Genomic DNA, 25,878 nt, shown 5'->3' with positions numbered 1-25,878 from the left:
AAAAATGTTGTCTGCAGAAGGTGCAATGACTAATGAGCTGGCTTAGATATATATTTGTTATCTATTTAACTTTTCTATTTATTTATTTATTTTCTGTTTTGTTTTTGGGCAGCTGTAGCCAACCCTTGTGCTTATGCCATCATTAGTCTGGCTTGCCTTGCCGCTATTCAAGTTGTATTTTGTATGGCTAACGAGTTAACAAAATGGCACTCGCTTTTATTAGATTACTCGCTACTCGCTGTTTTAGTAGGTCACTCGCTACTCGCTCACTTTTTCCTGCATTCTCGTTGTTTAATTTCAAATGGTTTTCGCTTGTGTCTCGGCCTTTACAGCCCTTACGGCCGCGCCACTGCATCTTTAGCGCAATATAAATTCCTTATGCATTCTTTTCATTTGATTTGATTTCATTTCATTCATTCCCTCTATTCATTCATTTCGCTTCGTTTCGCTAGCGCCATCTATGATTGCCAGCCGGCATCACGACCCCACGACCCCACGGCCCACGTCTGCTGCCAGTCTTTTTCTGCTCTCGTCTCGACCGCCCTTACAATTAGGCTAATTAATTTTGTTCTTTGGCTGGCATTACGAAAAATGTTGCTTTAATTTTCTAGCACACACACAAGCACAAACACACACACACAGACACACACAGCAAGAGTAAAACATGAGCCAAACGCACATTTTCTTTGTTGTGCTGGCTGTGTGCTTCCTGTTTGACTGTGTGGCAGAATCCTTTGCAAGCCGCAAACAAATCTCTTTTAATTAATTTATGATTCCACTCAATCCGCATCGAGGGTTGTATGATATCTACAGGGGCAGACAGCGTCCCGTCGGGTCGCGCCGCTCCGGCCTGGGTTGGGTTGGGTTGGGTAATGGGCAAGTGGCTGCTGCAGCGCATGAGAGCCGCAACAATTTGCGGTTGGCAACACGAAAATATTAATGTCTGCGGATTGATTGCAACCTCACACCTCACCCCATGCCCTCTGTTTCCTCGGCGCAGCACAGAAACCACCCACAAAACTAAAAACTGGCCACTTGTATGAGTCTCGAGTGTGTGTGTGTGCGGGTGTGTGTGTGCGCGTGTGTGTGGTCCTGTCCATTGTACACCGTAATATTAATATATAAAATAAAATATTGCATTCATCCATATGTTCAACTCTGTTTGTGGCCCGTGTCCTGTGTGGCTGCGTCCTGTGTTCTGCGTCCTGCGTCCTGTTGCCTGTGTCTTGCATACGTGTATCTTTTGACAGGAACACTCCCCATTCCCTTCTCTTCCCTTCCCTTCCCCTTCCTTCGCACCTCCCCCAATAGTTGGTCGGTGTTTGCGGTTTATTGAGCGAACCATTGCGTAGCGTCGCTCAACGCGTCGCTAATATATCCGGGCACCACGTGACCGTAACCTCCACTGCCCGCTGCGGTATCATAATAAATATAAATGCAGTGGAAACGCGCACAGCTGTTGCTAATGTTAAAAGGCAATGCCGGAGCATAGATTAGGCTGATCCCTTGGCCCTCTGGCCGCAGTCCCGCCCCACCCATCATGGTCCGCATCCCGCAACCGCCACATCAATCGCTGGCCGTTTCATTCTTATGGCTGTTGACTTCATTGGCACTCAGTATAATTAAAATTATGAGCCAGCAGCAGCAGCAGCGGCAGCGGCAGCAGGACAAAAGCTGTGACTCCACTTTGGTTTGGCATTGTTGATTATAAAATCCAATAGCTGCACCACATCACAATGCACATGTGCGCCACCGAACTGCGTTTTTGGATTGCCCTGCAGGGCACAGATCCTAAGCCGCGCACAAAAGGGAGCTGGCAGCAGCCAACAGGCAACAGGCAGCGGGCAAGGGGCAACAGGCAAGGGGCAATTGCAACAGCCGCAGCAACTGCAACTGCAACGGCAACTGCAATGCGAGTTCCAATGGGTTTATTTATGTAGCGTTATGACGGGTGTGTGTGTGTGTGTGCGTGTGTGTGCGGGTGCATTTATGGGACGAAATTCAATTTTGAACTCCTATTGCAATTGCAGTTGGCAGCACGGCAAAAAGCAATGGCCATGCCGATGACAAATGAAAACTTAAATTGCACAAATAGCCAACTGCTGTTGGCCAAAAGGACATTCTCGTCCCTATGTACGAATGTGTGCAAGTGCCTCTATGTGGCTAACAATTGATTATATATACTAGGCATTATATGCTATTAAATGACTACTTGATAAATATGCCTAGGAGACTTGCAAAGTTGCGGCATGTCATGTGCAAATTACAGCCTGAACAGGAAAAGGAAAAGCTTTAACCCAAGATATCAGAAGAAGCTTTGCATTCTTCATTAGATATACTCCTCCTTAAAAAATTTTAAATTGCTGCTGAGTTTGAACCAGCGAGCTGCCGCGGGCTGGACCAACTCTTAAGCTACGCAGGCTGAAGGCCTTAATGTAGGAGATTTGAGAGAAATGCACGAGTTAGAAGATGTTCTAAGAACAACAAGACGATGAAGAGATGTCAGAAAGTGGAATAATTGGAGGATTAGAAACTTGTCTTTCTTGAAATAGGTAAATACCAGAGAAATTTCATGCCAGCTGAGAGTTCCCAACAAAAACTACCAGAGAAATTTCATTCCAGCTGAGAGTTCCCAACAAAAACTCTCAGCACAATAGAATTTAAACGCTCTTGATATCATATTTATTGACATTGAGCTTTGTTACTCCAGAAGGCGCTAACATTAGTTCAGATCATGAGAATCCTTGAATTGAATAAAAAACAGTCAAGGGTAGGCTCAATTTCGCTGAAGGATGGGTTAACCTTCTTAGGAATCTATGAGTTATTCTTTAAATTTAAATTTACTTCGACTGTTGTTCAGTTCAAGCTGTTGCCAAAAATTCATTAAGAATAATGGCTTCACGCAAAAAAGAACCACAAATTAAAAATGCCAACCACGTGCTGTCAAGCAATTTGATATCCTTTGCCATTTGCAGATGAAAGGAAAGGGAAGTGGAAAAGAAGCGCATCAATCGATGGACGTTGGTTGTATAATGAATGGAAGAAAATGTAAAAGAAGAAGTCATCAAGTAATAAAGGATATCAGGCAGGATATCGAAGTCTTAATGAGCTGCGCAGCCCAAATAAAAGGTAAAACAAAGCGTACCATTAAGACACAAGATATCTCTTTATCATTTGAGTTGGCCTTAAACAATTAACAAACAACAACAATATAATGAAGCCAATTTAATTGCAGCCACGAGAGGCAGGCGCGGCCGTGGGAGAGGAGAAAGCGATATAAATAGAGGGGCACAACTTGAATAATTACTTTCATTTTAACGTTGGGTAATTAAAAAAAAAATATATATATATATATATATAAAACGTAGATGGCACACACACTCGCCAACAAAAACTGGCCGCACACATGAGCATACAATTAAAATTAATTTCGGTGCCATGGCCAGTGCGTAAATTGTGAAAACCACTATCACATTATTTGGGCCGTGAAAAAATCAGGCAACCAAAACCCAAACGTATAACGTAAATTAAGCCAATAACTGTTGGGTCATGGGCAGGCATGCGAGTGTGTGTCAGAGTGTGTGTGAGTGTGTGTTAATGTGTGTGTGATCAATGAAGACCAAACAGTAGCCAGTGCCAGTGCTTGGCACGCCGCACTACAATGAGGCTCCTGTGAGCGGCTGCATTGTGCTTTATGTCCTTGGGTCTGGCCAGGATTCATCGTGCCCCCCGCCTGCCAGCCTGCCCGTCCGCCACAACACTCGCTAACGACTCCAATGAGTTTTGCATGACGATGACGATGACGATGACGACGACGACGACGATGAGTACAACATTGCTTGTCCTGTCCGCCTCCCCGCTCCTGCCCAGCCCTGCTGTGTGGCCCGTCTGGCCATAACTTCAGCCTGCTCGTTAGTGTGTGTGCTGGTCAATTGAGCCACAGTTGAACTGCAAACAATTTTTGGGCTATATATATGGCCCTCAATCGACTCGAGCCCTCGAACTCTCGAACTTTCTGAGCTGCGCCAATGCTGCACTATGCTAGCCGCAAAATCTGTGCGTTTCGAATTAAATTGAATTTCGAGCGTAATAAGCAAGCGGGTCGAAGGTTGTCATGCCAAGTAGCCCATAATTACATTAGTACTGGTCCTCACTGGCCTGGCCAATGCATGATTAGCTTATCATTCATGGGCTTGCAACCGGACGACAACATTGCGATAATAAATAGCAGGCAGCTTTAAGCTGCATGCAAAATTTCAAATCATCTCGATTATGGATCAATGCGCTCTTCTTTTCAGCTCGTTTCTGGTCGAAAATTGCAGTTTACAAATTGCCTTTTGGCTTGGAGGACCTTTTGAACAAGGATCAAACAGAAATTTGACTTTCGATTTTCTTGCTTTCCTTGTTTTCGGCTCGTTATTGACTCGTTATAATTCGCAATTAGTTTAAGCATCGAAGGAGGGGCAAGGTTCGCTCAGACAACCTGCCATGGCATAATACAGGTGTAATATATGTATATGCAATCTGTTCCAGCTCCAGGATTTCTGGTGTAAAAATTAACACTGTTGTGGTCCAATTGTCGTATATAACATCGATTCTTTAAGCCTTACATTCAATATCTGCCGCTGTTCAAATATTCAGCAGCTGGGCAATCAGTTGGTTGCGCTGTCTGAAAACCGTTTCAGCTCCAAAAACTTAATTGTAATCCACCTATGGCGTTCAGTCTATTGTGGTATTGTCTAGTTTTTGTCATTGTTTAATTAAACTTGAAGCGCACAAGCGGTTTTGTGGTCGATCTAGAGCCAGACGCCACCCCCAAATGCAGATATTCCTCTGCCCGACCAATGCCCCTATACATGCCCCTTTCCCAGTTTGCCACTTTCCCATTGGTTTGCAGTGGAAAAACAACTATGGCAATTTCATTTTTGTTGCTGTTGTTGTTGTCGCTGCATTGTTGGGGTTTTCATTATGAATTTTAATCCTCATATCGCATTCGCACTTTCGGTTCAGGCCCAGGTCCAGACGGACAGTCAGACAGCCAGACAGACCGAACGCCGAGCCGAACCATTAAGCGCTACAAAATTGCAGTAGCCATAATAACTGGCCAACAGCAGTAACAACAACAATAACAACAGCAGCACTGCAAGCATTCATGCCATTGTATACAGCAAACAACAACAAACGCGTGAAACAACAACAACAGCAACAAGAACTGGCAGAGCGTGCCATAACGACAGACAATTGCAAATGACTTTATCAATTCATGTCGATTTTCGGTACACGCAGTTCAACTGTGTGTGTGTGTGTGCTTATGCGTGTGTGTGCTTGGGTCGAGTGTGCATTGTATGGCCGTGTCAGGACAAAAAGCCACTGTATGGCAGGGCCTCACAATCACTTACAACAACACAGCAAACAATGAAGACAACAACAACAACAGCAACAACGAGAGCAGCAGCAGAGCAGAGTGAAAAGCGGAAAGCAAAGAAAAGCGCTGAAAAGTGCCTGAGCGAAGTGTGCATATCAGATGTGCCCATGGAAGATGATCTAATCTGAGTGGATTTTGAAGGCATAAAATGATTTAGAGCTGATTTTAATGAATCCATTTTAATACTTTTCATATGCAAAGCCATTTAAACGAAGCTCACCGACAGCGCACACAGACACAGCCGCTTTTCATAATCGCAGCTTCTCAGACGGGCGCTCACTAATACTTGCGCAATTACTTATACACATGCATGTGGACTTAAGCCTGATGAATTTTTATTCTTTCACCCAAATTGCTTCGCAGTTTAAGTTCTGCGTTAATCAATTTTCAAAATGAATGCAAGCATCCGATTTGCGCAGAATAAATAAATCTTTAATTAATCGTTTTTTCACTCATTTGAGCTTGGCCCTATTTATTTGTTTATTTAGCATTAACATTCAGCATAGGTGCCAGCTATTTGGTCCTTCAGCTGCTGTACTTCCGATGCATAACTCATTTAGGTGGCCGTGCTTTTGCCGCTTCTACCTTTCCTGGCTGCTTAATCAATTTATGGCGTTTACTTTGATTTGCGCAAAGGATCGAGAAAAAAAAGAGAGAAGGAGTACCATAGAAAATTATCTTTGATTTTGACTTGACCGTGTCGGTCTTGTGTCAATAGGAAGTGATTAATAGAGCGTGCGCCAGTCGAGGCGGAGGCAGCCTTCAAAATGGCAACCATCTGAATCTCCGCCCCACGGTACACATCAATTCAAAATGAATCTCGAGTCTGGCATTCAGGTTTAATTTCGACTAATTTTCAGCGTACGCTTTAATACAATATTTATGGGCTCCCCGAGGTGATTATGCCCGACCGCATTTGAATTGGTAGCCGGGCCGGCAAAGCTATTCAGGAGTCAAGAGCTGGCTGAAGCATCCCGACGAGCCAACTGAACTGGCTGCTGGTGCTGCTGGTGCTGCTTCTGCTGCTGCTCTGTTTGTTTAGCACTTGGCGTTAATAGAAATCAATATTTTCTAAATAAAGCGAAACGCTCTGAGGTTGTGGCTTAGCCAGCATTCACTTGGCTGCCCCTCGACCTCAGGCTTGGAATTTATTTTTGCACATTTACAATTAAAACGCACGGCACAAAGCAGTCCATTTGCCAATTGTTTGTTAGTCAAACAAATACTTCAAGCTGATGAATACAGCCGAAGATGAGTCTACCTCAACGTCTCTATCAATCTGCCCTCGAGTAGTTGGGACTTCGTTAGGTGATTTGGTTATGCAACAACATCATTAAATCACCAATTACTTTAGTCAACAGTGGCATAAAGTGAATTTCCTTATACACAAGAGCGTCGAGTGTGGCGCCAGTGGGTGCATAGGGCGCAGTACAGTGGGACAAAATTGAATAAAATAAAATTCGAGTCATTGAGTTATTTAATTTGGATCAGCAATGCATCAATTATAATCAATAGATGACTGTACCAAAAGAAATTTCGTCTGATGCACTTATCGATATATTATCGGTTAATCGATATGTTTACATTTCGATTAGTTGTCATTTTCTGCAAATCTATCAATTTAATCAAAGAAAGAATTCAGACATCCAGTGACATTTGCTTTTGACCTGAATGACTTCTCTTTCAATATATATTATTCAGCTATTCTTCTTCATTTGCCACACATTCGATTAATCGATTGCTTGCTGTGTTCCCTTTAATAACTGTTTCCTGTGCACAATCTTGCTTTATCGATACCTTTGAATTTCTGCCGAATTAAATGTCAATTTAAATATCGCCCGTCATTCAATGTTCGCCTCCATTGTGTGGCAAAAGCCTTTGGCTCTGCGGCACCCGACTCCATGTAAATTCCACCATATGATATATACATGCATATATATACGTCTATAAAAAATTTGTATAATAAAAGTGGGGGACTTACGTTGCAAGCTGTTCGATGCCAAGAGAATGCAGCACTGTGGGCAGGCTGGGTAGTGAATGACACGTTGTCAGTTTCTTTTGGCGTGGATAGTAAAGTGTCAGCACGGTGCAGCTTTCTTCCTTCATCGTGAGGCCACCTGTATGGGAGAAGCGAGCAAAAGAAATGCATAAGAAATGCAACGGAAACAACAAGAGAACGGAAACAAAGAAAGCAAAATAAACACATATATTTATATATATAGTATGTATATTGGGAATAAAAGGAAAAATATCGCACGGCTGACAGCACACAAAATGCAAAAATACAACGCGCAGCTTTAGCGACAGTCACCAGCAAGGACAATTTCCTGGCTGGCTGGCCAGGTAAGTCGACCCCACCTCGCCCCCCTCTCCCCTCACCCTACCCGCTCAATTCCATGACTCGCCGCCTCACTGGCTATGAACAAAGACAAAATTAAGCGGCTGCTGGCTGTAAAGCAGCAGGCGCCATCATAATAATATTCCGCAAGACGACATTGATGTCAGAGCAGGCTGAAGGATGCAGGATGCAGGATGCAGGATGCTGGCAACTGGGCACAGCAGTAGCTGAAGCATCAGCATCACCATCGCCATCGCCATCCACATCACCATCGACATCGACATCGACATCACCATCTCCATCGTCGTCCTCGTCATTATCATTGCTTTATTTGAGTTGGAAGCTTTATGTTTTCGACGCATACGCCTGACTGCCTGTTTTACTGCTCAGTTCCCAGTTCCCAGCTACCAGCTCCTAGCTCCCAGTTTCCAGCATGTCTATTCGTATATCTGTCTAGCTGTGTATATCTGTGCTTCGCTTTGCTGCAACATCGTTAGCAATGGTCTATTACGATTGTGTCTCCATAGAGTTGCACTCAATTGTTGCCGCTGCGTTCATTCACTTAGTCTAGATTGTAGATTGTCTCTTGTTGACTGTGTGCAGCAAGCAAGAAAGTCAAATTTACGTTAGGTGTGCACTCTGTCTGTGTTTTCTAAAGGGGAGTGTTCGCCTCGAATGGCTAGCTAGTAAGCATATCTCTAGGATTTTCTGCTTTGCAATAAATTATCTATTAAATTCTACAAAATATGTTCTTTACCTCAAAGCTGTTGCAGATATAATTGCATAAAATTTCTTATCGTCTTGCGTGCAACTTGAAACAACCTATACTTCATTTAATTAAACACCTTTCTCATCAGCTCTTCTCATCGCTTTCTGTTCTATTATAATATCTTACAATTGTGGAGTTCCTTCAAAATATTGGATATAAACCTATTTTTCTCTAGTATATTCATGCTATACTTAATTTAATTGAACAGCGGGCGCTTTTACTGTGATCAACTCTTCTCATTGTTGACGGTTCGTTTATAATATTGCTTTCTTTAGTTACAGTCTCTTGAATGGGACCAATACGCTCCTTGTTTCTCTCATCCGACTGTCACATTGTCCACTTTGCTGGGAGACTTGCACAGCTGTCAGTTCAGCTTGGTTCCCTCCACCTGTCACTGTATGTCTCAACACCCGCATTGCCCGCTCCCCCCAGCCCACCTGCCACCCACACCCAACCCGCTTAACACCTGGCAGTTTCGTGCTAAGTGAAATGTTTCAATGTCTTGGTTTATGTATTTTACAATGAGGTCGTCAGCGGCTCCTCCATTACTGCATCTACTTTTGCCTTCTTCCACTTGCCAGGCAGCTGTCGTGCTCTTTATTTTTGTTAGTCCGTATGACGGTGCCTGGTTCTGACTCCGGCTTCGGCTCCGGCACTGGTGCTGGTGCTGGTGCTGGTGCTGCACTTGCTCCCTTTACGATTGCTGCTGGCTGTCGCATATCGTTTGGGCTGATTTAAATGTGTCATAACGACGACTCGCCTGTTTGCCGGTACACGGTTGAGCATTGAAATTTTTGCACTTTTGCTCACGACAATGGCTGCTTGCAATTTTTATTTACTCTACCCACAGTTGAGGGCCCGCCAGGGGCAAGAGACGAAAGGGGGAACGAGCACTTACCCAGCGTAATTGCCTTTCGTGACGAACTGTCATAAATGCATTCGGCGATGAGTCTATCGCCGGGCATGGAATGCACCGACTGGGGCAAACGTCGAAAGTCCTGATAGGCCACATCTATATTGCTGTCGTGTGCAATTGGCGGAAGCTCCTCGGTTTGTCGTATCTGCAAAGTTAGTTTGCTCATTAGCATTGGTTCTGGCTTAGATCCGTCCCCGAATCCCAATGGATATCAAAGCGAAGTCCTGGGCAAATAGTAGACGGTAGTTGTCGACTCACCTGACGCAGCTTAACCTCCTTGCCGATTTGATGTGTGCGCATCATGACCGCAAAAATGTTGATGCCCTGGGTGGGAAAAGCATAGCCGGTGCAATCCTCAATGCATTGGCCCTCCGATATCACGCGCTTCTGTCCCGGCGGTATAATGTGGCGCCAGTTGGGATCCATGCCTGTAAATGTTGAGAGAGCGTGTGTTGAATACTTTTAATTAACGCTTCAGAGTGGCGCAAAGCGCGCTTTATCAAAGCCACCAGCCCGACCAGCCCGACCAGCACGACGACATTCACAATTCCCTAACCAATGCCCCGACCCAGATCCGGATCCTACTCTCTCTCTCTCTCTGCCGAAGCACTCTACTTACTTAGCTTTGAACGTTGATTTTTTAATTCGATTTGGCGGGTAACGTGTAATTACATTTTAATTGCTGCTTTTGATGTTTGTTAACAAGTTTGTCAGTGCAGCAACGTAGACAAAACCGCCAAATAGCAGCAGCAGCAGCAGAAGAAGCTGCACCACCACCAAGGAACCACCCCAGAGGGTGCCTCTATATCAATTAGGAATCTTTCTAGACTTTTAACAATTTTCGTCAATCGAATTATGTGTGCGTGTGTGTGTGTGTGTGCCTTAAGTGAATTTTGTATACGGCACGCTCGCTGTCTCAATTAGTTAAATGTTGCGAAATATTGCTCATACGAAGCGTTGCACTCGACGGCAAACTTCTCGTACCAGATACGCAATTAGGGCCGCGTGTCGCGCGTCATGTTGAAAAAATATTTGAAATTCATGTGTGCTACATATTTTTATTTACCACTGTTTGGCATTTCAATAGCTTCGTTTGTGGGACTCTGAGTATGCCAATCAAAATACTCGCGGCAAATGCTTGGCATTGCTTGAAAATCCCCATTTGCTCAGAGCCCAGCTGGCAATTGATTTTTATTGTAAATCCGCGTGGGCGCCTTTTTGTTTTCGTTTTATTTTGTATTTTTTCAGTACAGTAAAGAATTGCATGTGCATATTTATAGCTTAGTCATGCTCGGTTAGCAACATTTTATAGGAAACATTGCGAATGACATTGAGTTGATTGCATTTCTGTAATACCCGCAGCGTAAAGTTACCTACGTGGAATGCAATTTTAATTCTATGCGTGTGTGTGTGTGTGTGTGAGTGCTGCATATGCAATATTTCAAGTCCTGTATAAAATATGATTGATTTCAAAAAGCTTTGATAGTTACTGAAACTAATTTTCGACTCTATAAATAATTTAGCTGACAGATCAATCATAAAAAAGTAGTTTCTATTACAAAATTGTGGAATTATTTAAGCACAATAGTTCGAGTTTTTTCTTTTAATTATAATTTATTATTTTGTGCAAATGCAATGAATTATTTGTACAGTTGCCGTTTCAGAACAAAATTAAAATTGTTGCATTTATAAATATATATCGATTTCAGGTCACTTCAGCTATCTAAAATGAAAGTGAACAATCGAATATCTCAATTTGTAGGCCCAGCTCTGTCAGTTTGAATAACAATGTGCTCTTAAGCCCGAGGCCTGTCAAACGGGGCTTCATTAAATTAGGTAAATATAATGTTTAGTTGTTTGTTAAATTTTTTTTGTTGAATGGAATGTGCTTTAGTTAAACTATCTGTGAAAGCAATAGCCAAAAATGCTAATCAAATTGTCACCAAAAACAAAATAAGTGAAAAGAAAAAAAACAAATGTCGACCCAAAAAGTGAAATTGAGTTTTTGGCAGCAGGTGCGCGTGTGACACAAATCGCCATTTAAAATAATTAGAAAAGTTGCCGCCGATTTCTGATACGGCCGGCATTTTGCAGTTTGCATTTTGTATTTTGTATTTTGCGTTTTGTATTTTGCATTCTGCCATGTTGCAAACGAAACTGGCTGCTGTCAACGTGGCGTGCGGCAAATGCAACGTCAATAAAAATTACCAAAATCAAACCCCACCCCGGGCTAGCTCGTGTGTTAAATATCGATTTGAAAAATATGCAGTTATGAATTGTGCCACGCTCCACAGTGTCGTCTGGCCAAATCAAATAGAAATAGAGCCAGTATACCAAACTCTCTAAGCCCTCGACAGCAAACCCCCCGTCCAGTCCAAAGTTTAAAAGCAACTCCCACTCGTTGCGTCGCTTTGGCCAATATTGAATTTGATTTAATGAATGGAAATTGGCAAAAAGCATCGATATATACAGATATAGAGGCAGAGAGAGGGAGAGGGAGAGGGAGACAAACGTTGACAGTAATTTATGTACCTAACTGTTATTGAAATCTTTTTCGCTTTAAATTCATCAAATCTTTCAAAGCATACTTTTTGGCGCACACGTTTTATGAGTTCATTTGTTAGCGAATAAATTAAAATAAAAGGGTTTTCAATAAAATTGTATTCAATGTTTTAGCTAGAATAGGTAAAATAATGAAATATTGCGCATTAGGCATGCTACGATTGATTTTAATTTATAGCACGTTTCTGGGAATCACATCGCCGAATCACTGACAGCCATCTGGTCGAAAGTTTTTCGCGCTTTAATTAAGTAAAATTTGATAAACGCGCATGAATTGCAATTTGGAATTAAATTGATGACGCGCTTTTGCAATATTTGCTAGATACACTTTATCAATCTCCTCGCAGCACGTTGATTGATTCCGTTTCGTGACATTTAATAAAATGACCAGCAGAGGACAAAACGCGACGGGGCTATTTCGAAGTTAGCCAAGCCAACATGTCATAGTTCAAAAATATGTACTCTCTACTGTAATGGAAAATTGATTTAAAAAACGGTGCAGCTGTTGTTAGTAAATAAAATACAATTTCTAAAAACTTTGCCAACTAACACCCAACACACTTTGAACTTTGCAAATTATATTCAGTATTTAATTATTAAATCAGGTAGATGGAGATAATTTGTGTTTGTGTTCGGCGCTTAGTTAAACTTCGTTTTTAAATGAGCTTAAACCCGTGAACTTTCAATGTATGATGTTTTAGAGATTTTTATATTAAATATTTAAAAAGATTTGCTGTTAGTTCTAGTGCATTTTTGGAACTTTTAAGCTGAAAGCTTCTGGGCTAACAAACTCCCAGTCTTTCTCTTTGATGGCGTCCACACTCCAATCAGCGCCAATCGGCTGCAATCGGCCCCCGTTCTCCATCTCCAAGGTGCCACAAAAAACATGCCAAGCCGCAGCAACATTAATCAAAGCGGCGTTGCATACACCAGGGCGCTATATCAATAACCAATTAAATTGAAATTAAATTTCGCCACACGGACGGGAGAGCGGCCCAGAGGAGAGACCCACAGATCTACGGACAGACAGCCGTACAGGAAGCGTAGCAATTTCACAGCTACTTACGCGTGTTGGGTCGACCAGCTTTGGCATATCCCGTCGCCCGTCTCGGCGCGCGTAAGTCCAAACGTAATTCAATTTATTGCGAGCCAGCAAAATGTATCCACTGTTTATATATATATATTTTTAATTTTTTATATAGAAGTGTGTGTGTGTATATTTTTTTTATTTATTGACTGCCGTGTTGTGGTATGCGTTAAATTCCAATTAAATATTTCAATAGCATTGCCAACTGCGCTCCACTCAAGCATAACCAGGGACCTAGCCGGAGCTAGCTGCTGCCTGCCTCCCGTTCTTGGCCTGCTGCTACTATGTTGCATGACGAGGCACTAAATATATATGCATATATATTTGATTTCATTATACTCTTGCGTGGGGTATTATATTTTGCCGAGAAATGTTTAACGAACCCAATAAAAATATATATGTATGTATATGTTTAGTTTTTTTGATGCAGCTCATAAGTCGAAATCGGACGGAATGTAAATCAATCTTTTATACTACTATATCATATGGCTCTCTAGGGAGAATTGTTAAAGAATGAGATATTGTATTTTAACCAAACGCAGCAATTTCGAGTTATAATAGTATATATCTCAAATAATTGCCTTCTATATCTGTCTAGAAGGGCATTTCAGCTTCGATGTGCCGTAGGTAGCTCGTCTTTGCCGTATTTTTATGCTTTTTATTTTATTTGATTCGCTTAGAAATTGCACTGTATCAGAATGTATTAATCTACTTCTGCTACTTTTTTGCCGTAATACTCCGGAAGTTTTGGCAACACCTCCTCAAAAAGCATCGACGAGAACGTGTGGCCACTGGTGCAGGATGACGAGGAGGAGTAGGGGGGGAGGTTTGAAGGTGGCCCGATACCTTCATCCTGTATGGCTTATTCACTCACTTCCTATCCACAGTCCCAACTGTGTTGGCCATGTCTCTGTGCGGTTGTAACAAAGTTATATTGGTTTGCGTGACTATGAACAAAAGTAAAATAACAATTACAACAACTGCAACAGCAGCGACCACAGTGCCCCCCACCCCCCCCCCCCCCCCCCCTGGCCACCAGTCCGCCGCCCACCCCGCCCGGTGGCCACAAGCAAATACAAAAACCAAACGAAGCAACCAAAAGCCGAACAACAGCAAAAATAACAATAAGAAATAGATGCAGTAGAGGGAGTACGAGTAGAATAGAAGAAAAATCAAAAAAAGAAAAACATCGAAAACAAATTGTAAAGTGAAATTAGTATTTTAGTTATCCTGTGCGCAGGCATAGCTATGTGTATGCATGTATGTGTGTGTGCATGTATCACAGGGAAACCTGGAAATTTGTTGAGCTTTGCCTGGCAGCGGGTGGGCTATCGGGGTTGTTTAGGATACTAAGGTTCCGGGAAATATACTCAAAAAGCGCTTAAGCTTGGCGAACACACGAATTTACTTGTTGTGGCCAAGCCAGCGTGGGTGGCATGAAAACTTAGTGAAGACTGTGAACAAATGGCAGACATTTATTTTGTCAGCCAGACGGACGAGTGCCTGTTAACCAGGCCCAGACCTAACATAATGTTAGGCTGCACTTGCGAGTGATTCTTCACATTAATTTTTCAAGGATTAATAAATGTCTAGACTAAGTAGGGACATTGTTTACAAGGCTTAACACATTTCAATACTTTTTAAAGTCTTTCATTTTTGGCCTTCAGCTATAATTTATAACCCGGCATTGCCCGGCTCAATGCAATAGGCAACGAATTTGTTTGTACACTTATTTAACCTTGATTTGAACCTTGATTAACATTTGAACCTTGATCTCCCGCGTGTTAAGTGTCAGGTAGGCAGGTCATTTCATTTTCACTGCTCACTGCCGTCCCAAAGGGAATCTTCTCTTAAAACTGTATTCTACCCGTTTGTCACTTTTGATCAATCAGTCGGGCATTCTGTCAGTCAGTCAGAGCTAGGTGCTTTATATATTATAGAAAGACCCTCGTAGCTGTTTTACGTACAAAAATAAATATTTGAACTATGTCCAATTGACGTACTTCCATCCCTTTGGGCTCAAAAGCCAGTTAAATTAATAATACGAATATTGTATACTACAAACTTTTAGAGGGCCATGCTATGAATTGCCATTAGTAATTTATTAATTTGTTTTATGCGTGCATCGCGCACCATTTTATAATTAATAATTCAGACAAAATAAAAAACAAAACAAATTGTTTGCCGGTCTGGTTTATAGCCGAAGAGACGCACTTGATAAGCAATTAAAAATATATTTCTATTGTACAAAATCGTGAATGCAGTCTGGCACGATAGACAATGTTTCGCCAGGGTATACCTTTACCCACAGCACACGCACACACACACTGACACACACACACAGACAGATAGATGGAAAACTCATATGCTTTTGTTTTACTAGCCACCAATGCGGCTGCCAGCTGTAGAGGACCGCAGCTCCCAGCTTCCGACTGAGCAACTCCCAGGGTCGTTTTTGGTCTCGGCAATCTCATAAATTGCATGACATGAGTTGCATATATAAAAGCTCGCCTCGCATAAAGTATACACACTCACACTCGCACTCACACACACACACACCAACCACTGCAGTGCTGCAGACACTCACACATGTATTTTTGAATATATGTATGTATATATGTAGATGTATCTATGTGCTATGGAGGGGGGACACCCAAACTTACCGATTGACAAAATGCCAGCGTCATTTGGTCGCAGCACGTGCGTAAAGTAGATTTTCAAACCAGAATTATCCGCCATTTGTCTGGCATGCAATTGGGCAAAGTCCGGCTTCAAATTGTTGTAATGGGTCTCCATTAAATAATATTTGGCCTGTCGCGACTCAATCGGGTAGCCCGCTTCATGTGGATACGTAAAGCCCTGCAAAACAGAAACGACACCGAATGAAACAAAAGTTCCCAAAAACGAAAAATAGGAAAAAAACAAACAATAAGCACGAGTCACTTGGGAGTTGCCGACTGCGCAATGCGCTGTACACAGTGTAAGTTGAATTGAAAAAGAGTCTGCTTGATTATTCGATTTTAATTGCAATTTGTGGAGGAAGCAGTGGAATAATTTTGCCCCGATCTCCATAGAAGGTTGATTAAGTGATGACATATTCCGGACAGACGGACGGACAGTAAGATATAAAACCGATATACTCCTTTTCACATTGTGTAGCGAGTTTCAAAAAGAAGCTGCGAGTGTTGTTTGTAATATCCATATTTATATACATATGTATGTTTGCATGTATGCATGCACATGGATTCCACTATGGATGGAAAATGAAGGACGGAAGTTAATGCCATGGCCATGTGCAATTTAAATGCGCAGCAACATCAGCTACAGCCCCCGCTCCCCCTACTCCGTCGCCACCGCCGCAGCCCCCTCCAACGGCAACGGCAACGGCAGCGGCAGCGCAAGCCGTTGCCATTCAATTGCATTGCAGTGCGCAGCGCCCCCTGGCGGCGCGACATGGGCACTGCATTATGGCAGCGCTCCTGTGATGAAATTATGAAAAGCATGGCCAAAAAGGTTCCGAAAGTGCAGAAGGCCAAGCCATTTCTTTTTTTATGCGATAATACCCTTGCCGAAATTGAGAACTATAAATTAATAGATAAGCTTGAACACGTACAGTTTGATAAGTCTGCCAAGAACTGATATATATAGCTATATATAGAGACGGTGAAATATAAAAAACCATTTAACAATGCTGAAGTGAATGTTCCTATGTTATAAAACGGAAGTCTTACTTAAATAAAAACTGTGTAAGTTATTCGCCATGATTTGAATAGATAAAAATACAAATTTTCCCTTGGCTAGCTTGATTTTTTTGAATTTAATAAATCTTTGTTTTTTATTTCAGCAAGGGTATTTAAAACGTCGTGCACTCGAGCAGACTTAACTTGCATTTTGTGTTGAAAGGAAGGCATTTGCGAAGGTTAAATTAATATTGCATGGTTATGGTTGTGACACTGATGGGGTATGGGGATAAGTTGAGCTGAGTTGAGTGCAGTCGAATCTGATGCTTACCTCGCTGCCCCGCGACCAGGAGGCAACAATGGCATTGCATGCCAGCGGTATGGAACGGGCGCCCATGCACTGTCTGCCCTGTTCGCGTGCCAGCTCCTCCAGCTCCGAGTGCGACCCTTGGCACTCGTGGAGCGTTATGTGCTGCAAGTAGTGTACGCTGGACGATGAATCATAAATCGGCTCGTACTGTCGGTCCCATGAAAAGAAAATGAACAGGTCCAGAGACAATCCAGCGTGCGGGGAGAGCGTGTAGAGACAGAGATAAATAAATTTTTAATATTTCAATTTGGTTATGCCGAGGCCAAGGAGCATCATCAGCGACAAAAAAAAAACATAAAGAAACGAGGACTCCGAATGCAGCAGACTGCACTTGCCCTCAATTATGCATTGTGTATAAGTATTAACGTTTAGCAATGGCCACGTTAGTTCTTACCCGAATGAGATGATGCTTCCGATTGATATCCTCCAGCTTGAACATTTTGCACCAAAAAAGCGGCGTATCGCCGGGAGGCAGCTCCACGTCCTCATTGCGCAGTTCCAGCACACGGACGCGCTCATCATGCGGCGATGGCAACTGCAGCTGGGCGCGCTGCATGAGCACCATGGGCCGATAAGGTCGGAAGGCGCGCGCCGGATCGGGCAGCGTGCCGGGACGCACCGAGCCGTGCGGTGGATCCTGTGCGTGATACATGTATAGCAGGCGCATTGTATCGTTCTGTAAAACAGAAAAAGGCAACACGAAAAAAAAATAAGAGCAGGCAAGGATAATGGAGAGTTGAAAAATGTGTAAAAAATTAGTGGCCAAAGGTGTGTGTGTGTGTCTGTGTATGTGTGTGTGTGTCTGTGTATGTGTGTGTGGAGCACAAAATGGCGTTATAATAGCGTCCCTTGGAACAGCGGACAACAACCCACCTGCCTGCACCCGGACAACAAGAGCAATAATGTCGCTGCTGACGTGTACATGGATGGACTGTCTGGAGCTGTGGGCTACGCGGACTGGGGGGCAGGTGGTGGCTGTCCGGCTAAATTAAGTAAAAGTACAAAAAAAAAGGTGCGCACGAGTTGAGCAGCGGAAGGAAACGGAAGTCGCCTTGCGGCCATTGGCAGCCGGGCAGGTGTTGTTTGGTCAGCTGCAGTTAACTCTGCAGCTCCGTGCGCTCCATGTTTCATGTACGGACTTGTTTCGTCTTGTACGTACGTGATTGTAATGGCGGGCGTAAGACAAGTCACTTGAGCGACTTTGCCACTATTCAATGGCTGCCTTAATTAATGGATGGCAGCCAGCTAATGTGCTCAAGAGTAGTTAAGAACACAACATTATGTTTCAACTTTAAACAGGAGCTAGCAATTTTGAAGACACGTTGAATATTGTTTATATATTTATGTATTTTTTATCAAATTGGTTTACCACACGTGGTTTTATCAATAATCCCCTTCTATGAAACAAACATTTTAATATAGAACGCAATCGGAAGAAAATTGAACTGTCATTCATATAATATAAATCTTCAATTTGGGAGGTTTTATACAGGAAACCATGAAAAATATCGTTCATAAATTGTCTTAAGGGTACTCGATACCATTTAGCACCTATTTTCCACTTATGAATGTACATTGACTGCCCATCAGACATTCAGTCAGGAGAAAGTTTTGCATTTATTAGTATTATTTGTTAGTAAATAACTAAGTTAATAGCAGTACATCTTTATTTTACACTACTTGCAGCACAAAACATGATTGACTGAGCGCCGTTGCCAAATTTCAGTGCTTCCATAAGATTAATTTTATAAATGCCTACTTATTTATTCAGCTCGCACTCTAAGTGACATGCTAACCAAATGAAACCAAGCTAAATCAACTAATTTGAGTTCATTCAACTTAATTGCATGACCTCTAGAATTGCATTTGACAACTGTTGCCAAATTTCACAAAGCAATTGCTTCAATACTGTTTTGTTGCAGACTGTACTTGAGCATTTACCAAAATTGTGCAGTTATTTTTCATTCGTTTTACCGACACCAAAGAGGCTACCCAAGGGCTCGTCCTGTCCGCCATTACATCTTAGCTTCAATTTACACGTCTGGTGCGGCGAACGTGTGTATATATATATATATCTAGATGCATACGTATATATCATATGGGACTGTTCCTATATGTATATATGTGTATTTGTTTTGTGCTTTCTCTTGGCATTTCTTTTGTATTATGTGTGTGTGTGTGTGGCCAGCATGTATATTTCATTTGCCACGTAGTTTTAATTGGTAAACCCAAATTAAAGCTTTCATTAAAGAATCACAACACGACGGACGTCGCGTCGGGCCAAAATGTGCCCGCGAGCGGGAAGTACCATATTCGTATACAGACCCCCCTTCGCTCTGCTCTCCCCTTTTGCTCCTCGGCTCGCTCTGTTTGTACTTGACTCGTATGCCTCGGGGGCTTTTGGAAGCCAACAGTCAGCTGTCATTGTGTGCATGTCATGTGCACGTGTGTGAACTTATGTGTGTGTGTGTGTGTGTGTGTCTGAAGCGACACAACAACAATAACAACAATAACAACACATATAGCAAACATGGCAGCACCACAGAGAGGGTGAATGAGAGCGAAAGAGAGAAAGAGAGAGAGAGAGAGAGCGGTGCAGGGCAGGGTGTCGGAGATTGTAAAAAAAATCTGCAACCCGGTCAGGGCATCCATTTGAATTCATTGTGGCAAAGTGCCCATTGTAGCTGTTAAGTGGAACTGTAGAGCACCATGTTCGACAATTGACGGCCAGGGCAGCCAGGGCCATGCCCAGGACAGCGACAACAACGACAACGACAACAACGACGAGTCCTTGTCCACTTGTTCATTTTGCCAGCAACGAGGAGACAATACTTTAATTAACAATTCCCTTACCGCCCACCGCCCCCCGGTTGCCAGCAACCATATCGCCCCCGCCTTATTCATAGCAAGTCTGCAAAAAACCTGTACAAATGACTCGGTTGCCCGCTGTCCGGGCAAACACTGCGGGCGGCTGCGGCAAACGCGCTAACCGGCCGGCAATCGCTGGCCAGCTGGCAGCAAAAACAACAGCAACAACAACAACTCTTTTCGGGGGCAGTTTTAAAACATTTGCCGTGCGACAGGCGCAGCACAAAAGTCATTAACGTGGCTACGGCGCTGCTGGACATGGCCCAGTTGTAAAAACATGACCACTGTGAAAAAACTCAACAGTCATTCGGAAGCAAAAAGGATACACGACCTCGAAAGACGACTTCAGAATGCTCTTTACACAAGGCGAAAATATGCAAGGAGAACAGCAGGCAATGATGAAAATAAAAGTGGAAAGTTTGCAAAGGAATTTAGAAAAAAATATGACTGTATTTAAGAAAAATGAACGTAAACAGAATTTCAAAACCAGAATCTTTCACTGAATTCCCATTAAAAAGATATTAACATATTAACTTAAAAAAAAGAAAGGCAAATTAAAAGCATATTTTAATAGCCTGTAATAATGAACTTGCTTACAATATTTATGCCGACATTTTAAGGCAACAGACCTTCCCTTTGTTGGGAAAAAATAAAGGACCTTACAGCCAGGACTGCAGCCGGTGTTAATGGTTGATGGTTCAAACTAGCTTCTAGCCTTAAGGCTCAGTTTTTGCACCTAGTTTTACACAGCCATGAATCAAGATTTTGTTTCAAAACTATGCTTGCCATATATTTTAAAATTTCTTTTATGAAACATTTTTATTTTTACTGAAAATATTTTCATACCCCAAAGTTGACAAAGTTTAAACAAAACACTTTAGAAAATAAAACATGGTTCGGTTTGTGTTTTGTCTCTTAAGGTTTGATTTGCAGTAAAAAAATAAATTAGAGTTTGCGACTTGAACCGATTCGCTGCAAAGACGTTTTCCAGTCTTGTTCCCAATTAGAAAAGACAATACTTGTGTAAACATTTCTTATACGCGCTATAAATATCACATAATTAGCCGCACAGTCCCATAAAAAAGCAGAAGCCTTTGGGCATCGTAGGGTATCATCACGTAGAAACAAAGTGTGAAAAAGCCTGAGACGAACTATGCACACGCACGTAGAACAACATGAACAACAACAACAGCTGAGAGCCGACAACTAAAATGAAATGAAAGGCTTCAGCAAGGATTACAACCAAAAATTAATGAAAGCAAACTGGCTACAGTCATTTGGTGTGTGGTCAACGTTTGGCCAGGGACTTAATTGCCAAAGACTGTGCAGGGATGAGCGTCGGCCGGCTGCGGTGTGTATGTGTGTGTGTGTGTGTGTGTCAGCTGCTGGCGGCAGTATAGGAGCACAGGCACAGGACTGGAGGACTACAGGTGGCTGGCACTTTGCTGACTCTTGGCTAATTGTAAAATGCGACGGTACAAGGACTCATTAGAGTCGTGGTTACGGCTCAAAAAACTTGCAAGGATTGCAGCTAAACGCTTGCCTGAACACAGAATGAGGTCCAAGGTCTAAGGTGCTCGGTTTAAGTGCACTCGAATGACGTTTGGGCTTTTGTTAAAGCAGGCTTGAGCTGGCATTCTCAGTGCTGTCAAGCGGATATAATAGTTCAGTTGTTATTTTCACTGAATCGAAATTAAATTGAAAAATGCTCGCTCATCGCCAAGCTAATGTAATACCGCGTCTGTCGGGTCGCGGCAATTACAAGGAATGGAGCCACAAGGTGGAACTGCATATGCGCATCCAAGAAATGTGGCCCGCTGTCATCGCACCGCCGGTGCCCATTAAAACCGAGGTGGAACGGGAGGATTATATATTTGTTGCCTCGCGCAAACGCATTTACATACAGTGTCCCGATTCCTTGGTAAGAGCAGAGTAAAGCACAATTCATTAAAATCGCTTTGAGGTATTTCTCTCTTGTCAGAATCGCAAAGTGAAGCTATTTTTGTTAAGATTCATAGAACCTATGATTATTATGCCTGGTTATCCTGAAATGAGTGTTCCCTACATTTGGCATGAACTGAAACGTCAATATGGCCATCTAGATGAGTCCAAGCGGAAGCTTAATGCGAAGCTGCTGAAGAAAAGCAAGAAAATCAAGTTGGCCAAGGAGAAGGAAAACTCTTTCGGAATAGATCCATGAGTGAAGTATAGTTCTATAATACAGGTTGTTTTGTTTTAAATTTGTTGTTCGTTTTGGTCGTTAGTTAAAAAGCACAAATAAAAATCAGGTCTTAAAACCAATTGGGACCTTGAACCGAGTATCTATATCAGCCGAATTGAATGCTAAGCTGATCCATATTTTCCTTAAAAATACTTGAGTTTTTATCGCATAAATAACTTGGGCCTCAACCATTGGATTCTTTTAATCATATTTGGTAGATGTCAATTAGTATGTGAACATAATTTCAAATATAAGTTAACAATTGAGTAGTTTCATTAAAGTTATTAAAAATACTTTAACAACTGATATTTGAACTAAAATCTGAGTGTGTAAGGACAAGCTCACGAAGCGAATTTAAAGGCAGGGAGCTGATTTGAGCTCATTTATTATTTTGCGTTTGCAGTTCTCAAAATAAGAGAAATGGAAAGATTATGGGTGCTAAGATTTCTGTGGGTCGGCCCACACCCAGTGGTTTTAAGTCGTAATCGTAGTAATATATTATTTTTTAAATATTTAAATTAGTACAAAGCCTTAATTAGGCCAATAGAGAAAAAATAATTGTGTTCAGTCTTAGCTTTGGCTGCTTTTTATTTATCTGATCCGCTTAAGGGTTCGGTTCATGGTAAATAAAATATTGGAATTTCGGCCTCAAACCGATTCGATTCAAAATTGGTTTTATAGGTCTTGGACTGGGTAAGTAAACTATAGCTCTTTGATTTTATCATTCTAAGGAGCACATCTCATTAAATCTATCGCAATTTTATTGATTTTCTTTGTATGCTGACATAAATTATTTTGTTTAACTTGTCCAAATACACAGCCCAGTCTCGCACATACACACACACACACACACAGACACACACGTACGCACACCTCAAACTTTATAGCCCATTACGATTGTGTTGATGTTGTTGTTGTTGCTGCTGCTGTTGCATTGTTATTCCTCGTGTTGCTGCTCTTGTTGGCTGCTGTTGAGTCGAGTTTAGTTGAGTTTTTGTTTTGTTTTGTTGCCACTTGCGTTTTGCCATCTCAACGCGTTTTAATAATGGTCCAATTGTCCCAGAAGCGAATACGAAACGAAACGAAACGTACGCCAAGTTGGCGCTGCTAATGGCTAATGGTCAAGTGGTCAAGTTGAACCGTGTCCTGGAGCTGGTCTCTGTCTCGGTCCCGTCCAGGTCTCGGTCCCGAACCCGGACCCGGTCTTGGCCCTGTTCTGGTCAGCCACTGTTTGCTGGGGCCACAAAACTTGCTCTTTGCCAAGCTTGTTTAATGTGCACGTAATTGAAATGCATTTACAATTGAATTATAAATAGAGCAAAATACACACACACACACGCAAACGCACACGGATGCAGATACATACATATAGGAAAATTCACACTTGTGCAGTAGCAGACATACGTACATGACCCCGTTGCCCCCGCTGCACTTGAACAATAAAAGCATCGAGTCGCTTTGTTAAAGTTTCAGCAGCGGCAGCTGAGCTTGCAACTAGCAACTGGTACTGGCAACTGGAATCAAATCAACCGTTCCCCAGAAGCATTTCAAGAGGTGTCTTTGTCTGTGTGTGTGTGTGTGTGCACCAGGTTGCCATGGTCACGTCGAACAATTCAGAGTCATGTGTGCCTGTGTGTGTGTGTGGGTGTGCTTCTGCCTGTGCTCCTATTCCTCTGTGAGGCATTGCCAATTCAATCATCAATGGGTTTTTCGTGCGCTGCTGCAAACGTCTGTGGCCTGCAACTTTCTGACAGCTGATTTCAATAACTAATATGCAAAGTGGCAGATTGGTCATGCCACGCCCACACGGCTCCTCTAACCTGTTTACCCCGGCAACTGGCGCTTTTTCCCCTCGACAGCCCCTCGATACCTGATGTTGAGTTTTTGTTGTGCTCTAATTGCCGTGTCAGTCGCTCTGATTGCAGCAGTCAGCAGCAGCAGGCTTTGTTGATAGGCTTTTTATATGCAACCAGCAGGCTCCACACACACACACACACAAGCACACAGAAGCACACACGCACACATGAGTCTGAAACACACGACAGGCTCATGTGCCAAAATTCTCAGACTAATCGCTTGGTCTGTGTCCCATTTAGCTTTCATTCTGTTGTGGGCTCCTAAGTGGCTTAATGATTTTTGTTGCATTCAATTGAGTCATTTTAACTAATGCTGTGTGTTGTGCGTGCGTGTGCGTGTGTGTGTGTGTGGTGTGGCATTGTGTGCTTTGTGCTCTAGTCGGAATTGACATTAATTGAATTTATTTATGACAAGTGTGGCAGCTTTTGCTTCTGCACTTAAACGCAGCAATCTAATTAAATTTTCTCCAAATTTTCTAAACAGGTGTTGTTATTATTGTTGCCACTGTGTTGAATAGGATTAAATTAAATAAGACGATTTTAACAAGCTGACGGGTGTGCTTATTATTTCAAATTTCAGTTGAGGTTTAACTATCTTCTCTTGTGAGTGTGGCTACGTTTAAGCAACGAATTTGATAGCTATTAAAATTTGCCCCATTAAATGCAGGTTTTTCCATCATATTTCTACATTTATCTTTAGCTTTAGTTTTTGTTTTCAACGTTTTTTAACTCAACGAATTGTTTTTATTAACATCTTAAGCTATTAATATGGCTTTGGGCGTTTATTTTGAGCGCTTGGTGAGTGGCTTTTCTGTCGATTGCTTTGAAGTTTGAGAGCCCAAAAAAGTATGCAACAGAATGTATATTGCATGCTGCTTGAAAGCCTTTGGCAGTGCCACATCCCACACACACGAACACTCACACACATGCAGACAGAAACACTCACATGGCCATTAACCCAGCCATTGCAGTTGGATTTAAGCGTTTCTCTCACTCGCCAGTCGCCAGTCGCCACTTGCGTCGCTGCCAACCAAACAAAAATGCGCATAATTCCCGCTAAAAGTTTGAACTCCCGAACAAACTCTGAAGCTGGTACAGGTTCGGCCAGGGACTAAACGTTCCGTGCCACTTCCACTTCTGCTTCCATTGCCATGGCCATCGTTCTCGTCATCGTATATTTGTCAAGCAAATGGAATAACCGTTGCAATTGCAACAACGTCAAAGCCAAACAAAAATGTTATTTGCCGCTTTGCCCAAAAATCAAGTACACAACCAAACCAAAACAGGCAAACGCCGCACCAGAGCTGGAGCATGTGTAGTCCGGACCCAAAAAGTGGTCGCTGTTGGGTTCTGCGACTCGCTATGATGTCCATGATGCTATTGTGTGGGTGTGCGCGTGTGTGCGTGTGTGTGCGTGTGTGTGTGCGTCTGCCTGTGGGTCTGGCAACGGCTCGCATAGTCGCTTTATTAAAGCTAAAACCTGCATTGTCCCCTTTTACACATGAGTTGTGAGTTGCAAGTTGCGAGTTGCACGGTGCGGCGCGGCAAAGCGCAGCCTCCTCTTGTATAAACTGGCAGAGATTCGCATGAGCTCCACAGTAACAGGCAATCGAAATGGTCAGAGCTTATAATGCTCTATACGAGCGCTGGATAATACACATTTGACGAATTGTGCGTACTTTGAATTGGGTACGTACTAGATGAGGATTATTAAGGAGTCAAGTTCCAACAAGTCAAATTGCACAGAAACTTGTAATATGCGGTGATTAGTGTTGAACAACGCTTT

The 25,878-nt window shown here is 42.6% G+C and overlaps 2 protein-coding genes and 1 long non-coding RNA gene across 4 annotated transcripts in view; 2 read left to right on the top strand and 1 right to left on the bottom strand.

Annotated features, from left to right (window-relative positions):
• olf413 overlaps positions 1–25,878 on the bottom strand; it is a 131,042-nt gene that overhangs the window by 6,607 nt on the left and 98,557 nt on the right. For both annotated transcript variants that reach the window (XM_064689556.1, XM_064689557.1), the window contains 6 exons: positions 17,542–17,823; positions 17,109–17,294; positions 15,761–15,956; positions 9,707–9,876; positions 9,431–9,593; positions 7,407–7,542 (listed from right to left, as the gene is read on the bottom strand). In XM_064689556.1, the coding sequence (XP_064545626.1) occupies positions 7,407–7,542; positions 9,431–9,593; positions 9,707–9,876; positions 15,761–15,956; positions 17,109–17,294; positions 17,542–17,823 (1,133 nt within the window). The remainder of the gene's footprint in view (positions 1–7,406; positions 7,543–9,430; positions 9,594–9,706; positions 9,877–15,760; positions 15,957–17,108; positions 17,295–17,541; positions 17,824–25,878) is intronic.
• Positions 21,653–22,340, top strand: LOC135433510 (uncharacterized). The gene is made up of 2 exons (XM_064689623.1): positions 21,653–21,936; positions 21,997–22,340. Exons 1-2 carry the CDS (start codon positions 21,721–21,723, stop codon positions 22,213–22,215), a joined length of 435 nt encoding a protein of 144 aa, XP_064545693.1. The 5' UTR covers positions 21,653–21,720; the 3' UTR covers positions 22,216–22,340.
• LOC135433481 (uncharacterized) overlaps positions 22,792–25,878 on the top strand; it is a 37,635-nt gene continuing 34,548 nt past the window's right edge. Inside the window, exon 1 of the long non-coding RNA XR_010437095.1 lies at positions 22,792–22,929. This is a non-coding gene — a long non-coding RNA (uncharacterized LOC135433481). The remainder of the gene's footprint in view (positions 22,930–25,878) is intronic.

The sequence above is a fragment of the Drosophila montana genome, unplaced genomic scaffold, assembly GCF_035044405.1.
Source record: "Drosophila montana isolate Dmon_TW-CO22-7 unplaced genomic scaffold, ASM3504440v1 contig_3218_1, whole genome shotgun sequence".
NCBI classification, from domain to species: Eukaryota; Metazoa; Arthropoda; class Insecta; order Diptera; family Drosophilidae; genus Drosophila; species Drosophila montana.
Note: the sequence above shows the minus strand (reverse complement) of the source record. Positions and strands in the feature narration are given on the sequence as shown.

Excerpts from the sequence above, each read along its gene's own strand:
- LOC135433510 (XM_064689623.1), top strand. The coding sequence starts at position 21,721 with ATGCTCGCTCATCGCCAAGCTAATGTAATACCGCGTCTGTCGGGTCGC. Across the intron at positions 21,937-21,996 it reads TACAGTGTCCCGATTCCTTG|AATCGCAAAGTGAAGCTATT; the intron begins GTAAGAGCAGAG and ends CTCTCTTGTCAG.